Genomic DNA, 16,678 nt, shown 5'->3' on the forward strand with positions numbered 1-16,678 from the left:
CTTAATGTAAAAATTCCAAAAATTAAATTCCAACAAGAAAAATGTTTTGAATCTAAAAATCTATCACATAAACATTAATTTTTGAGTTCTAATGATATTTTAATGAGAAATTCATTTATTGAATGTGAATGAATATAGATATCTGATTTTTCTTTAAATAATACAGAAGTTCAGATCATTAATCATTTTTTCAAGCTAGAAAAAATGATTTTTAAAATTATTTACTTTACTTGCAGCTTAGAGAGACATTTAAAAAAAAAAAATTATCTAAGAATTTAGAGTTTAAGAATTAATTTTTAATTATATACAAAATCTTTAACATAAAAGTTTAAATTTTAAAATATATTTTTTTTCTAAATGAATTATTTCCACAAATTTTTGATTTATAGATTGACAATTTTTTCCTACTTATGCTAACTTATTATGCTCAGCTAAACACAACTAGGATTCACAAAAATATCTGTTACTTCACCATACAATAATACCTCAACTTACGCGAACCCAGAGTTATGCAATTTTTAAATCTCGTTGATTCGTCTTTTGTTTGAGCGCCACGCAACTCTTGATTACTCACTCACTCACACTATTCTTCAGCTTACATGTTCGGACGTGTCGCGCGGAATCGACGCATAGCTACAACTTATTTTGTGTTATTTATTTCTGTGTTTGTTATATCTACGGAGACTTGAGAGACTCTACTACGTCATCCAAACGAAGTAGAACTGATTCTTCTGCATCTAACAAGAAAAAAACTTTATCTTTGGAATGTAGAGTTAACATTATTAAAGACTTCGATACAAAAATGAAAAGGGGTTACAATTTTAGAAAATATACTCCAACGAAGAGTGCATTTCTTCTACAAAATGAGTACAAAAAAGTTATTAGCATGCTACGAGGTAATTTTGCAGGGAAAGAAAAAATCTTTCAGCCGTCAGACGAATTTTTTAGATTTTATGAAGCCTTCTACATCAAAATAACTTCGGTTCACGATTTTAATAATATAATTTGTTATATACATGTATTATCTAAGATTTTATTAAACATTTTTTTTCTAAATTATTGTTTTCTTTAGTCTCTGGCCCCAGTTAAAAATAACTTGAATGTATTTATATGCGAAACTATACCCCAACTTACATGGTTATCGTTTGGTCCCACCTATCATGTAAGTTTGGGGTATTACTGTACTTCCTTGGCCTACCTTGTCTCCGAGTTATTGCCCATTAAGCATTTGTGGTACCAGATTAGATGCCAACTTTGGCTATCCATCTAGAAGTGTGAGGGATCTGAAGCAACAATTGCACCATCTGTGGATAACTCTGTTGCACAATAGCATATTTCTGTCTGTATATGTCTGTACACTTCCATGACCAACTATCTGTGCATGACACGGTCCTAAAAGTTCCTTTTAAATTATGTCACTGTTCCACAGAAAATTGTCCTTTTGCTTTATTGATTGTTACCTTTATCATTATAGTCTCACTAATAAAGTTTCAATCGATTCTAATGTCTCATCATCAGTGAGTAACTTATATTAAATAATAATAAAATTTCAATAATATAGATTTCAAAAGAAGAATTTATAAATATTTATAAACTAAAAAAAAACCATTAAATATGTCTAATGAGCCAAGTTTTGGAGTAACTAATCAAAAACTGAATTTTTTTTTGAACTACTCAATAAAACATTTATTCCTAAATCAAATTCAGTAATAAAAGTGCTGATTTTTTGTAAGAATCATAACACAGCAGCAAAACAAAAATTTTAAATTTGAAAAGCAAAAACTTGCCATTACACAATTCAGACCAGTAGAATTGCCTGTCTCTCTGAGAGAGGAGAGATAAGTGACCAGAATATGGCTCCTGCTCCCTGATCAGATAAGAACCAAGTGTCAACACTTAGCATCATTGATAAAATTGTGACAAATTTCAAATATTTGAATAAATTTTCTAACCTTAATGTAATTATTGTTATTCAGTGTAACTTCGAGCAAATATGGATCAAATCAGTAACTTTACAGAAAATCATTACATGTTTTGCTGATTCTGATTAATCAGCAAGTGTTCTTTTAATTCTTACAAAACAAATTTTGACTATCCATTTATTACTCAAAAGCTTGGCTTGTAAGATGTAATTTATGACAACCATCCAGTCACCATTATTTATACCGGATTTTGGTTTAATAACTTCTCATTAGGGAATCATTCAAATATTATATAAGCATATTGACTGTTCTTACTACATAAGCAGTACTGTACATATTGATCCTTCTAATTTTATGTAAGATTAATGTTTCTTTGTCTATTACAATAAAGAAATAAAATGCCACAAATTTTATATTATGACAGTAATTTGGAGTAATAATATGAAAATATTTATAATTTTGATGATAATATAACACACAAAGACTATTATAAATTATAAAATGGATTATCAATTAATAAATTAATGCTATACATTTGTAAAAGTTTTTATACGTCATTTTTCCTACATGTTTGAATATGCAAGAAAACAAAATTAAGCAATGATTTGGCTATAAGAAATCTTCAAATTTTCCACCCTTCTTTCCTCAAATATTTATGTAATATTTAAAACTTTCTTTTAGCAAAGGTAATATTGCAAGAGTATAAACAATTTTTTTCTTTTGTACTCTGTTTAAAGTTTTCAATTTTCATTAAATTCAACAAAGTTTTCATTAAATAATCATCAAAAAAGATTTGCAATCATTTTAACCTGTAGTTATGATAAAACTTAGTTTAAAGTTTAATAATTGTAATACTTATGGTGTTAAAATTTTTAAACTTGTAAATTTGTCTAATCAAAGTGCTTTTTGTAACTAAAAAAATTAAATTGTCATCATCTGCCTTAATGTGAAAATAAAAACAATTTCATTAAAAGCTTATTCCAAAAGTTTGTCTTAAGTCAAGTCTGAAAATATTAATACTTAATTTACTGCCCTACCATAAAAACAAACAGCAATTAATAGCAACTAAAAGCTAAATTCTTTAATTTTGTCATTATTTTATTCAGTCTGCCAAACAACAACATAGTGGAGTTTAAATGATTTGCATAGCAGGTATCTACTAAAAAATAATAATACAGTTTTTTTATGATACCTATTATGTAGCAATTTTTAATGAGATTTTTTGAAATAAATAATGAAAAACAATTTCAAAACTGAAAAAAATTAAATTTAATCTAATTAAATAAATTTAAGTTCAGTAGTCATAGTATCATAATTGTTATATTGACTTCACTTTTTATCATCATATTGCAGGATTCAAAATTAATGGTTGTCCCAGGTACCCAAAATTTTACTTGGACTACCAAACATACTTTCAACAAATTGTCAAAAAGGCAACTTTGTTTTTCTCTCATTTTTTTTCCTTTAATCTTTTTATACTTTGTGCATATTTTATCCCGCTAAATAATAATAATTACTGTAGTAAGAATGATAATAGTAAGAAACGAAACAGCAGGAAAGTTCATTTGAGACGTCAACTCTTATGACAACAAATCTAATATGGCCACCACAGAATACAAAGAGAAGAAAGCATGTGAGATAGCAAAATAAAAAAAATAAGTACACCTATCCCTCGTTTTACACGGTACTTCTTTTACACATTTTCGCTTTTACACGGATTAAAAAATAAATGTAGAAAATAAACTGGCTATGATCAAAAGGAACAATTTTTAACTCTAATCTACATCTATATTCCAATCCACCTTAATTATATGTTATAGTTGACATTTAGGATACTAGGTGACAGTTTTGTTTCAATCCGTCAAATAGTAACCGATAAACCGATCTAGGGTACTCCCCCATATGCACAAAGTTGCATTCATTGCACATAGTTTTAAACCAGAAAATTTTAATTTTTCATATTCATAAGTAACAAACGATTACATTATTTTTAATTACATTTTTTACATTACATTACACAATTACATTACATTTTTATGAATCTTTCAGATTTTATTTTTTGTTCCTTTGTACTTTGTATTTAATTAATAAAAGAATATATTTTTTTTGCCTTTCAATATTTTTGTTTGATTTATGTACAGTACCTTTAAAAAATTGAAAAAGTTCATAATTAATAAACAACAAAATTATGCGTTTTTTGCATACTTTTCGATTTATACGGTTTTACATTCAAAAAGATACAAATTCGATTTACACGTTTTTCTCAGGAACCTATCTTCCGTGTAAATCGAGGGATAGGTGTATTGGCAATAAGAGGAAAAATATTGATGACATATGTAATAGTAATGGACTAATAGTCATTTGTATGAACACTATTGTTTTAAAAACTTAATAATAATTATTATTATTGTGTGTTTCATATTCATTAATTTTACTTTGTTATACTTAAATTATAAATTTGAATCAAAACAAAATAAAATATATCAGAAAAATTTTCAATTTTACACAAGTGAAATGGAAAATTTGTCTATTTTGTAAGTTGTACTGTAAATACAGAAAAATCACAGCTTCTTAAATAACAGTTTTGCTTTAATGATTAATGGATACTAACACCTAATTAAGGGATCCTTTAATTCATTTATCAGGTGTTTATATTTTCATTTTAAATGTAGTATTGAATAATAAACTTTTAAGCAATATCCAATTCAGTTTGTGTAGGTCTGTTAGTCACTAGGTTTGTGTACTATTAAGAAGAATCCTTAATATGATTTTTAATACTGTATCCAATTACAGCTTTAACTTTTTTTTAAATCACAAATTCTTTTTTTGTTTGTTTTTGAATATTTTACTCATTAAAGTTTTTGACAAATTTTCAACACACCCAATAAGAGTTCATAGGCCTACTTAACGTTTCTAAGTTGGCACCTATTGTAAACAAATGTCTTGTAGGTTGCCAAAAACGTTCGAGATTTCTTTTTGTGTGTAGAACTAATGAATTGATCTTTGTAGTGTGCAAGCAATAAAGAAGCTTTATTTTTTATGTAAGGGGGGTAATTTTTTCATATTTTCTGGTAGTTTATAAAAAAAATCCAGCAATGGGTTGCTTAACTTTCTCGGTGACATTTGAAACTGCGTGTGAGACACCATCTGTTCTAATATTTTATTATTAAAAATTTTTTAAATATATTTTAAACTATTATAAAAGGCAAAAAAGCTTAATTTTGCCATTTTATAATAGGTTTTATAAAAAATTTAAGCAGGGATGAGTTTTATAAAAAAGTTTAAATGCTTATAACAAGCAAAATCATGAATAAGTCTGACCTTACTGAAGATACATATGATTCCCTTGATCTCCCCCATCCCCTCAACTTTTAACCACCAAAATTTAATAGCATTAACCCCCTAATACACAAACCTCCCTGCATAATTTCAAAAATTTCCAACAAAAAGCACAGGAGTTATTAAGATTCAAAGAGGGTGAACAAAATTGTGCCCCCCCCCATACACTAACATCCATACACAAAAATTACCCCCAAATTTTTTTGCATATCTTAATGTTTCAAGATCCCAAGTTCAAAAATATAAAAATCGGGGGGGGGGTGTCATTTTTTGAATAATTGCCATACTTTCCCTTTGTCATATATAACAACCAGAAACTAATAATACACCATGCAGTTTGGACAACTAATTTCGCTACAGGAAAACCAGAAGTCTAGAGCTGGTTGCCTGCAATATTCTTAATTTTTAACTCTGATATTGTCATTTAAATATATTAATTATATTCAGAAATTTCATAAATCTAAAATATTGAGAAAAACAATTTTTTAAAATTAAACACACAATTTATTTTTTATCAATCAGAGGATTGATTACTTTGATACAAAGGACAAACTTATTCTTATATGTAAATGATGGAAATATTTAGCTGGACTTAAAACTTCATACTGAATAATGTGATAAAAAATATCCAAAATCATAGTAATTAGAAATAATAAATTTCTAATTACTATTATATTTCTAATTACTATTTCTTTGGTTTTTGCATTGTGTAAAATAACCAAAAACGAATTTTTGGTTATTTTACACAATGAAAGCATTGCTGCCAATTGACACGTGATTCTTTTTGATCATGCATTCAATTTAGAGTTCCTAAGAAATATTTTTCCATGAAAATATGATAATATATATTAAACCCATTCTAATTTCATATAAGAATAAAACTGAAAGGACAAGACTAGTGGTCCAAAGAGAGTTTGAGATCATTTCAAGGATGTTAAAAGATACAAGAGGAGATAATCAAAGGAGGTTTTGTTAGTACTTGGCAGCTGAATGGGATGAGAAGAACAGTTGAATCTGAGTAGACTGGTTTTGAGTTCAACTTTTAGGTTTTTAAGTTAACATTTTTTTTTTTTTTTTTTATATATATATATCCTTAAAGGTAAATTTGTTAAAAAGAGTTAAAATGGTATAGTAAAAATATAATGATTGTTATTCTAGTTAAATTATCTTAGTTATAACTAATTCTATTGTGAGAATGTTCATAGAAGGATTATTCTATACAATACTTAAAATGACTCAATAAAAATCCTTATTTTGATGTAATATTTAAAATTTTCCATAACACATTCTTTTCCAATTTACTTATCAGCAAAATGTCATATTGCAACTGACTTTTATAGAAATACTGCTAACATTCAAGAATAATTATAATACAAATAATGGTTTATAAAAATAATCACTAATTTTTGTTCAAAATCAAGCACACATTATAAAAACTTCTGTACAGTTTTTATGATTTGAAATAAAAGTCAACTATATCATCATAACCAAACATACATAATGAAACTATCAAATTAATCATTAACATATGCCACAAGAAAAAGTTTACTAAATTAAAATGATAATGAAAAAATGGCAACTGCTGAATGACAAATTTTATAACCCAAACAGTTCCAAACTTTATTTTTGATGATACTGTTTCTTTGATTACATCATATTAATGGGATTTGTTTTTAAACTAATTAAACTTTTATACAAATCAACATTACAAATATAGTAAATTAGTTGTTGTTATATGATATTTAATATTGTATTACTTGATGTGAGAAAAACAAATAAATCTAGTCATAAATTATATCAAATGAAACAAATCACCAAAGTAAAATTGTTAATTTCAAATTAACAATTTTACTTTACAACAATCAATCAAATTATTTGTTGATAATAGCTAAATTTATTCATTCCTCTTGAATAAAGCATAAAATATTATGTAATACAAATACTAAATAATACAATTGATTGATTAAACTAACAATAATAAAAATAGATCTATCAATACAAACTACACATTAAATCCAATACTTATATATATTTAATAGCTACTATATTGTACAAGTCTTTAAATAATATTGATTAAACCATCACTTGTTGCTGATTTAAACTGTAATTATCTTTAATTTTGGTTTTTTTAATATTTATTTTTCTATATTTTGTTCTAATTTTAGGAATTATTAGTCATTTTTTTTTATTTACAACACACATTCAATATATACTGTAATCATTAAATATCAGTTAAATTTTGAAGTGACCTATATTACTCTTTAATAATGATAATTTTTATTATATTTGTTACTCAATGGATTAATACATTAATATCATATACCAACTACATAACAAAATTGTAAGTATCAAATGAATTAATTTTTGATTTCATAAAAGATAACTAATTAATATAATAAAGCCCATTTGCAATTCTTCATTTTTTTTTTAACTTTTTGCATAAAAATAGCTTCAAAATGTGTGAAATTGGAAAATACAAATAAAAAAAAATAAAAATAAAAATAAATGACATATGTATTAAAAAAATGTTTTGTGAACTTCATTGCTTTGTCTTATTCATCAAAATTCACTTAACAGGACAATAACACACACATGAATTGTATTAAAAATATTTAGTGTATTTCAATATAGGAAAATATCCATTCCTCTAATACATGGCGACCAAATAAAATTCCATTTCTATTATATTCTATCACAAACATTTAAGTTACTTTCACTTATAAATTAAAATAATCCTATTTTTATCAGTTATGCATACCTCCTCGAGTAGCCTGGTCACAGCATCTATGTCATTGTATGTCTTTGTCATCTGGCTAAGACGATCCGAACATAAGACTAAAAGAAATAAATACGACAGATATAAAATAAGAAACTAAATACTAAAAAATTAAATTATAAAAATGCACAGTATTTTTAACAGACTGACATTGTTTTGTAGTGTCAAAAAACAAAACACAGTATTTCATAACAATCTATTATTATTTTACTGTTAAAGAATTATATCAGAATAGAATGAAGTAACAGATAAATTAAAAAAAAAAATTACAGTTCATTATGATAATATCTGATTGAAATTTATTTATTTGGCATTTTATATATTATGTTTCCTATACTTATATTAATGCTTTATTTTGACAAATTTGCACAAATATAGCATAAATTAAATATTTTTTATATCATAATACACTTTAAACTAAATATACAAATATATATATATAATATTTTTCAGTATTTTATTAAAAATAAAATATGATAAATCATCCAATGTAAAATTTAGTACTTAATAGCAACAGTTTAAGAAACTGCAAGATCATTTACACCTAAAAAGAAAAAAACATTTATCTAAATTGTTTCCATTTCTACTAACGTTTTCATTCAGATAACTCTAATTACAGATATAAGTCAAGGGCATTCATTATATTGAAAACAAGCTTCCTTTTCTGTACTACAATTCATTCAACTCGAATCTTAAACGAGGAAACACACGCGCCGGTGTAAACAGCACAATACTTAAAATGACACAAATATGAAAAATTAAGCAGTTATTCGCTATTTGAAAATGAATCATACCTCGACTCCGATAAACATCGCGCGTTATGTATAGTACTTTATGTATTTAAACTACGATCGAGTATGGTGTACCTTCATTTTTTTTCTGCTCGCTAAGGCGAATTGACACGAGTTCCTCAAGCTGAAATAGATCGTTGATGCCTCTATGCATAATATGCAACCCGTAAAATTCCTAAGTAACACCACGTTGGCCCACCATAGTTTCGATGCATCACACACCACTTATTACTAATCCTGGATCAAGTAACAGACACAACCTGCACCATCGATAACCTACAGAGCTTCAGACCATCGTATCGAATAGTCGCAGCTATCGCTCTCTATAACAAGGTAGACGTGCGTGTGGAAAGGTACAGGTGGTCTAGTCTATTCAGCAAAGGGGAGGGGAGAATAATATACTAGCTTCATCGGAAAAGTAGGAAAAACTTTATCCTATCATTACTTAATCGAAATATGATTGCTATCGATGATCTTCACCTTAGGTTAATTTTATAAATAACTATTACTAGAAACTAGGTCTCTACCATATTTTGCTGGGACGTTTTAACTACGTAACATTATTTATATCGTGTTAAGGTAAAAAAATAAAAATTAAAGAAAAAAAAATAACTGAAAAATAGGTCCTGCACAGTTCGGCGAGCATCGACAAATAGGACTTGGTCGGATTTCCTCAAAAAAACTGATCTGATCAATCAAAAAAATGTGACAAGATAAACTATTGATCGTATCATGTAAGCCATCATGTTACATTGGATGACTTATGACACGATATATTGTTTTATGGACATTTACTTTACATCTCTCTCTCTCTTTTGACATTTTGACATTAATGACGCGATTAAACTTGCATAAAAAAATTGCGAAAGTTCTAACTTCGGTTTAATTAATTATAACTTAATAATCAAATTAATTGAAATTTTATTCTTTTAATTATTCGTTAAGAAACCGCATACAAAAAAATTAGAAAAAATTAACCCAGTTTAAATGTGCGAGAAACTAGAATTTAAAAAATAATCGTAAAAACTTCGATAATGTTTAAAAAAACATTCAAAATTATGTTTGCAGTGAATACAATTTAATCACGAAATTGCTAATTTACATTAATTTTTATAAATTCCCAACCATAAAATTAACCTAAATAGAAATCCCACAACGGAACCAAATCTAACCTTTAAATATTTTCAAAACAGTTTGTTTGAAAATCTTTCAACTGCAAATTTTATTATAAAAAAAGAAAGAAATATATCCAAAATTCCAGTTCACAAAACATTGTATCAGACAAAACAAAATTACGCAGAACTAAAAATTAATATTTCGGCAAATTTGAATATTTATTCAGAAAATTAAAATATTTTAATAATAAAGCTGGAAAGAAACGTGATTAGACCTCACTATTAAATAGGTCAAAGCCTAGTTAAAGAAAAGATGGAAAGTAACCATTAATATATTCATAAAAATTTTTTTTAAATTATTTTATCTACTCGAAGTCTGAACTGCCATTTCCCTCCCCTTCGAAGGTGCCATTTTCCCCCCACTTCGAACTAAACAGATAAGACAAACGGGACTTATTACGAGAAACTTAAAATAATAATTTATGAATTTTCGTATAAACACACAGTTTTTCATCGTCGGAAACGTATGATTACATTAAAGAATGCAAGAAAGGCAATTCTCTTAGGGCGTGGCTGGTCATCGTTTTTACGAGGATCATTCGTTTCAATAAATAAACTGTATAAAATATTTTCGTCTTCTCGATCTTCGAACAAGAAAAAAATAAAAAACAAAAAGGCACTTTTATAAATATACCCGATAACCAAGTGCCTTTAGAAGCATTTTCAAAATCAATTATAATTACGAAATGCAATTAGAGCAAAGCAACTTTCGACAGAAACAATCAGATCTGGTTGCTTCAGGAATGCAGGCAACATACACATACATAAATACGTAAAGATTTTCGTTAAGAGTAAACTTTCAGTAAATTTTAATAATAAATTTACCCAATTGACCTTTAACCAGGGCTTCCCAACTGGCCCCTTAGAGGTCGAGGAATGTTTGAGGGAGTCTATTGCAAATATTAAAAATTTTACACATTTTTTTTCTCCCGAATGTAGGAAGATGCTTTTAAAAATATTACAGGAGGTTGTGCATATATATTTATATATATATATAATATTGAAGGGGGTCGATATATAAAAAGGTGGGGAATCCACGACCTTCAGTGTACATTAATATAATGTCAAAGTCATTAGTTTATACAGTAAATTACATCACATCTGTCTATTAAGTTGTATATTTTATATTATGAAAACTTTGTATAAAGTTTTAATAATATGCATCTGTATTTTGAAATAGGATAAATGCAACAATGATGAAGTGATTACATATCACAAAAGGACCAAGAGTATTCTCAATCGCTGATTCACGGACTACAAATGAGCCGTAAAACATACTTTGCAAAGTAGATGAACCGTGTAAAGCCTGAAATACCTTAATATTCGATTTTATTAAACCTTAAAATAACCTGTAGAACTTATAAATAGATGTTTATAATTTTATGAACAAGAGTTATGATTTGTAATAAATTTAAATTCCTTACGAAATATAAGACAGAGTAGATTACACGTACGGAAAATAATAAATCTGATGACTTTAAAATGTAAAATGTTAATTTTTAAAAAAATAATTAACATCCGATGAAAGTTTACATTAATTAAAAAATTTAAAAAATAATAAACTACATCGTTCCAATCGGAGATTCAGCATAAAATCAAACCCAACGATGCATTTCAATTTCTTAAAACAGTTCATGAAAAATGTTTCTAGTCAAACGGGAAGTTGACAGCAAAAATACACGTTTTACGTATAAAGCAACTTTTTGACGACTGAGGCAAGCTTGTCCAGTATGCCGGAAATTATCCCAGAAATGTTAATGCACCATTAACAGTAAGGAAGATCACACGATATCAGTCTTTCCGAACAAAAGTTTTTTGCTGAAACAGACATTTCTAGTGAACAAAACTTAATTTTCGTGTACTATATTTGGCCAGAAAGTGGGGATATATAGCCTATTATTATTATTAAGTAATATATTTTACTTAATCCACTATTAATTAAATTAATTACAAAATGCGACCACTCGTTAACGCTTCAAAACTAATAATAAAAAAATCTACTTAATTCCTCGTTAGGTTTAATTAGTGTTAACTTGACTAAACCAAATATTACTTAAATAATAAACATAAGGCTAATATGTGGATGTATTAACAGGAAAATTCCTATCTTTCTATTGAATTGTCTTGAGTTATGACGTCAAAAAAGCAATTTTTAAACAATCTTCCTTTATAATTTGGATGCAAGGTTTCGAAAGAACAATTGGAAAATCATGCAATTTATTAGATAAAAATCATTGTCATCGTCGTCGGCAATGTTAGCGAAAATGATAATCATGCTAACAAACATAGGCCTATATATGAATTTTATTCTACTTTTTATATTATTCCGCGCACTTAAAATGCACATATCGCATCACAGGTAAAAATTACATTTAGTACACAGTCATAGAGTAGTGACTAGTGGCATCTCGAGAACAACAAATGCCAAAAAATTCGAATTTTTATCCGACCGACACGATAATCCTGTTTGGAAGCCTGACCTTGAAGCAAACCACGTGACGTGGTTCCAAAATACCAGTATCAATATTTAAATAATCAAATAATAATAATAATATTCTGCACACAATACAGAAATAAATTTGTTCTCCCGTCGACTGTAAACAACAAAACAAAACCGCCAATTTATTTTAAATTGTTAAAGGATAAACAAAAAGGCGCAGGACAAAAACATAATTTTAGTACAGTTTATTAATACACGGGCCTCTCGTCACTATTACAGGTACACACGTCACATTGTTAGACGTTTCTAAATTGAGAGTTCGCCTTTGCTGTTTTGCTAGTTATCCTTGGCTGTAAGCGTTAAGATCATACCATCCGTATCAGAAGAAGAAAAAAGAAGAATTTTTTCTGAATGGATCGACAATTAATTCTCAAAAACAATCTCACACAACAGGAAAGGCAATGACCACAGATGCTCATTCACTTCAATAGGATCTTTTCATCACTGGCCACTCATTTAAAGTCTGAGAAAAATTTTTAATTAGATAAGACACTATGAATATTTATTAGTTTATTGTGATTAACTTCACTAATTTCTTTTGTTCTTTTGAAAAATGTTCCTATTTATATACTGAATATTTGAATTAAATTGTATGTAAAAATTCATATTTTGCAACGAAATTTATTAAATTTTATTAAAGATTTGCCTATTATATTTAAGAAATATTTATTTAAAAATTATATAAGTCGCTGCGATGCAAATTAATATAAATCTAGGGGAAAATAAAGTCTATTTTCGATCTCTCAAATTAGAAAGTAACTTGTAGGCAATTAATGTGAAAAATGACACAAGTGAGCTCTAACAGACGTTAGAAATTATTTAAAAAAAGGCAAATTAATAAAATCGTTAATCATTTTATTAAATTTTATTTTGTATTTATCGATTTAAATATAGTCACATTCATAATTTAGTTCGATTTAATCTAATTTACTACGTTCGTGTAGTTTTCCCCATTCTCTGAAATTCTCTCAATTTTTAGAGTTGTTTTTAAAACTTGTATTTTCATTTCTGTAAAATATATTAACTCGAAGCAACGATTAATTTCTCAATATGATAATTATAATGAATATAACTTGTCTACTTGGACTTGTATATCGAAGGGGTAAACCCACAGAAATTCCTATTACAAAACCTTTATTGTAACCTTAACCTGTTAAGGTTACAATAAAGGTTTTATTCCCTTCGATTTTACAAGTCCTACTTAAAAGGTCCAAACAGACAAATTATATTCAACATATAAAACAAAACACTAGAAGCAATATCTTGATTATTATATTGTTTTCAATATAGGATAATATTTTAAAATACAAAAATACGCGAGCAGTTTGTTCTACCTTTCCTAAGCGTGTGAAATGTCGAAATAAAACGCTGTTTGTGAAAAATATATACAGCAAAACCTATGTAAACCGGACTCGCACCGAATACTTGTCCGATTCCCGTTTTGAATAGGTCTGACTATCACCGAGTGAAATAATGCGAATAGCGTGGCCCAGTGACGCAGGTAACAAAAGTAATTGTATCTTGTGTTACCGTAGATACTGACTGAGCCACGCTATTCGCACGAAGACAGTAAACGTAACAAAAACACGAATACTGTAATAAACAATTATGAGAGTGTTCTTGGTGTCGGATGCATGATATAGGTCAAGTACAAAACAACCCAGGTAATTATCTTTTGATCAATCATTCAGAATTAGAGATGGATAAAGCGGACTTTGAAAAGGGTATAATTGAAGATCAAAAGTTTTATTTTGTCTAGAATATAATTATAGCGTGAAATAAAATACTGTACATTAAGGAATTTATTATACTATTACTTTTACTTTCTCAAATATCTGACTTTTACCCTGCAGATAGAACGAAAAGTAATATATATATATAATAGCTAAATTGAATATACAATAGTAAATTACTCTTACGTTCGAACTTACTATGTATACGATATATACAGTAAACCTGCGTAAACCGAAATCGCACGGTACTGAATATATTTTCCAGTTTGGCAGATTTTTTTAACAGAAAATCGCTTCGTTTCGAAGAATTTTTCCCGTTTCGGCACGTTTCCGTTTTGTACAGGTTTGACTGTATTTCATCTATTGTAAGATTGTCTATAATCGTGAATAGAAATGTCCGTATTCTAAACAACGATTATCTACGTCTGTATTTAATGTGTTACAAATGAAATTCGTAAATGTGTACGTGAACATTTTCTACACGGTACAGTACTACACAATACAAGTTAAATACTGTTATTTGGGCGTGTCGACTTTTCTATATAGATCATCACTTTCTTATTACTTTATAATAGTTTATTCATTCGTTTTCTCTAAGTCTTTCTGTGGTTTAAGATTTCTCGAAAACTCGAAAATTTTCTGGAATCGTTACTTTGCATACTTTTATATTAGAACAAAACTTCGGCTCGAATTTCCGTCCACACCCTTTACTAATTCTGATGAAAACGAGAATAAATTTTAAAAACTATTATTTAAATACGAATATTTTTAAGAAACTTCTCCCGTTAAATTGGTATACAATTCGACTTATTTATTTGGTAAAAAATAAATTTTGAAATTTTTAAAAATGAAGCTAAATCATACCAGGACGAATATTTTGGGTCGTAAATAAATAGAAATTTTAGCAATCATTATTTAAAATTACAACAATGGCTACTGATACATACGAAACTTAAATAAAAATATAGATGTTCTTGGATTATTGTAAATACAGTATACATTACACACATACACAAGAATTTATGCTACGGTTAATACTATAACAGTAACGTACGGTAAAACCTGTGTAAACCGGATGGCGCGGTACCGAATATTTTCCCGTTTCAGCAGATTTCCGTTTTGAACAGGTTTTACTATATACAGTTCTATAACTCAAGCTACTTTTTATTAGTTCATCGACCGGGTCCTTCCGATTAGTTAACATTTTATTTCATTTGAGTTATTTATGCCTATTATTATTTTTAAGGAAAATAATGGACTGTGGATTAGTATGATGACAAGTGTCAATGCTCATACTACAGTATGGCTATGATTTTGTTGTAAGAAACAAAGTATACTAAAATTGTAGGTCGATCGTTTAAAATACCGGAAATGTTCTAAACCTGCTTTTTAAAATATTAAATTTACAGCAATTAATAGCATAAAGTAAAAAAAAAAATAATAATAATAAACATATATTTAATAAATTGGTAATTTTGTTGCTAAGAGATTTATTCATGCATATTTTATAAATCATAAAACGGATCCACTTATCAGATTGTTGACAAATGAAAAAAAAAAACCACTTTATTCAAATGATTTCGCTTTTCTGTAATTAGATATTACCTGGGAATTTCTCGTGACTTCTTTTTCTCGATGTCGGCAAGATATTTTTGTACCTAAAGGCAAAATATCGATATTACATAATTATAATCACTTAAGCACGCCGCTTTAGTCATTCGATTCAGCAGAAAATATAATCAATTATAATCGGTTTTTGTAAGAATAAAGATTTTCCTATGAAACAGCGCCCTCTCTTAAAGAGCCATGGATATTCGAGAACGAATCTTCCACATAATAATAGAAAAACCCTATCAGCATCAGTGAATTACTAAATATACGATTTTTCATTGCAAACGACATTAAACGTTACGTGATTTGGTGATAAAAAAAAAACTCGGTATGTAGATCCACGCAGCTTTCTTGTCGTTTGAAAACAGCACTTCATAACAGTTCTACATTAGAGAACAAACGGTGGCGCTAAATCGAAGTTTGTAACAGCAAATGTATGAACATTTTTGTAATTTTGGTTCCATATCTAGTCATTTATTCGATATTGTGGTGCTCATTTTGCAATTGTCAGTTATTTGCAGATCATTACATGTTGCATGCTATCTATCATACGCATAAGAGGAAGACAATTAAAATGGAGAAATTGTATCCTGTTTCCTTATCAATCATTATTATACAGCTGATGACCCATGAAATCAATCCAAACAACTTTAATAAACAAACTTTGGATAATGTCAACGAAGAAATGATGATTTTCTAATGAAAAATTCACTTCAAGAAAATCCAATTTTAAAAAGGGAATTAAATAACAGTATTTCACACATACCACCAATTTGGTATGTTCGTATAGAATATTCTTTTTGGGGGGGATAAGTCTGATATGTGGATAAT

At 27.8% G+C, this 16,678-nt stretch overlaps 1 protein-coding gene across 4 annotated transcripts in view; it reads right to left on the minus strand.

The window, feature by feature from the left end:
• LOC136985245 (trafficking kinesin-binding protein 1-like) overlaps positions 1-16,678 on the minus strand; it is a 68,902-nt gene that overhangs the window by 37,871 nt on the left and 14,353 nt on the right. Inside the window, exons 1-2 of one of the 4 annotated variants that reach the window (XM_067282723.1) lie at positions 8,904-9,290; positions 8,020-8,096 (exon numbers count right to left, since the gene is read on the minus strand). In XM_067282723.1, coding sequence (XP_067138824.1) covers positions 8,020-8,096; positions 8,904-8,982 — 156 coding nt within the window. In that variant the 5' untranslated portion in view covers positions 8,983-9,290. Of the gene's footprint in view, positions 1-8,019; positions 8,097-8,903; positions 9,291-16,678 lie in introns of those variants that run through there. The other 3 variants (XM_067282523.1, XM_067282591.1, XM_067282649.1) reach the window with 3 other exon arrangements.

The sequence above is a fragment of the Centruroides vittatus genome, unplaced genomic scaffold (genome assembly GCF_030686945.1).
Source record: "Centruroides vittatus isolate TY-2023 unplaced genomic scaffold, ASM3068694v2 contig_1012, whole genome shotgun sequence".
In the NCBI taxonomy this organism is placed as follows: Eukaryota; Metazoa; Arthropoda; class Arachnida; order Scorpiones; family Buthidae; genus Centruroides; species Centruroides vittatus.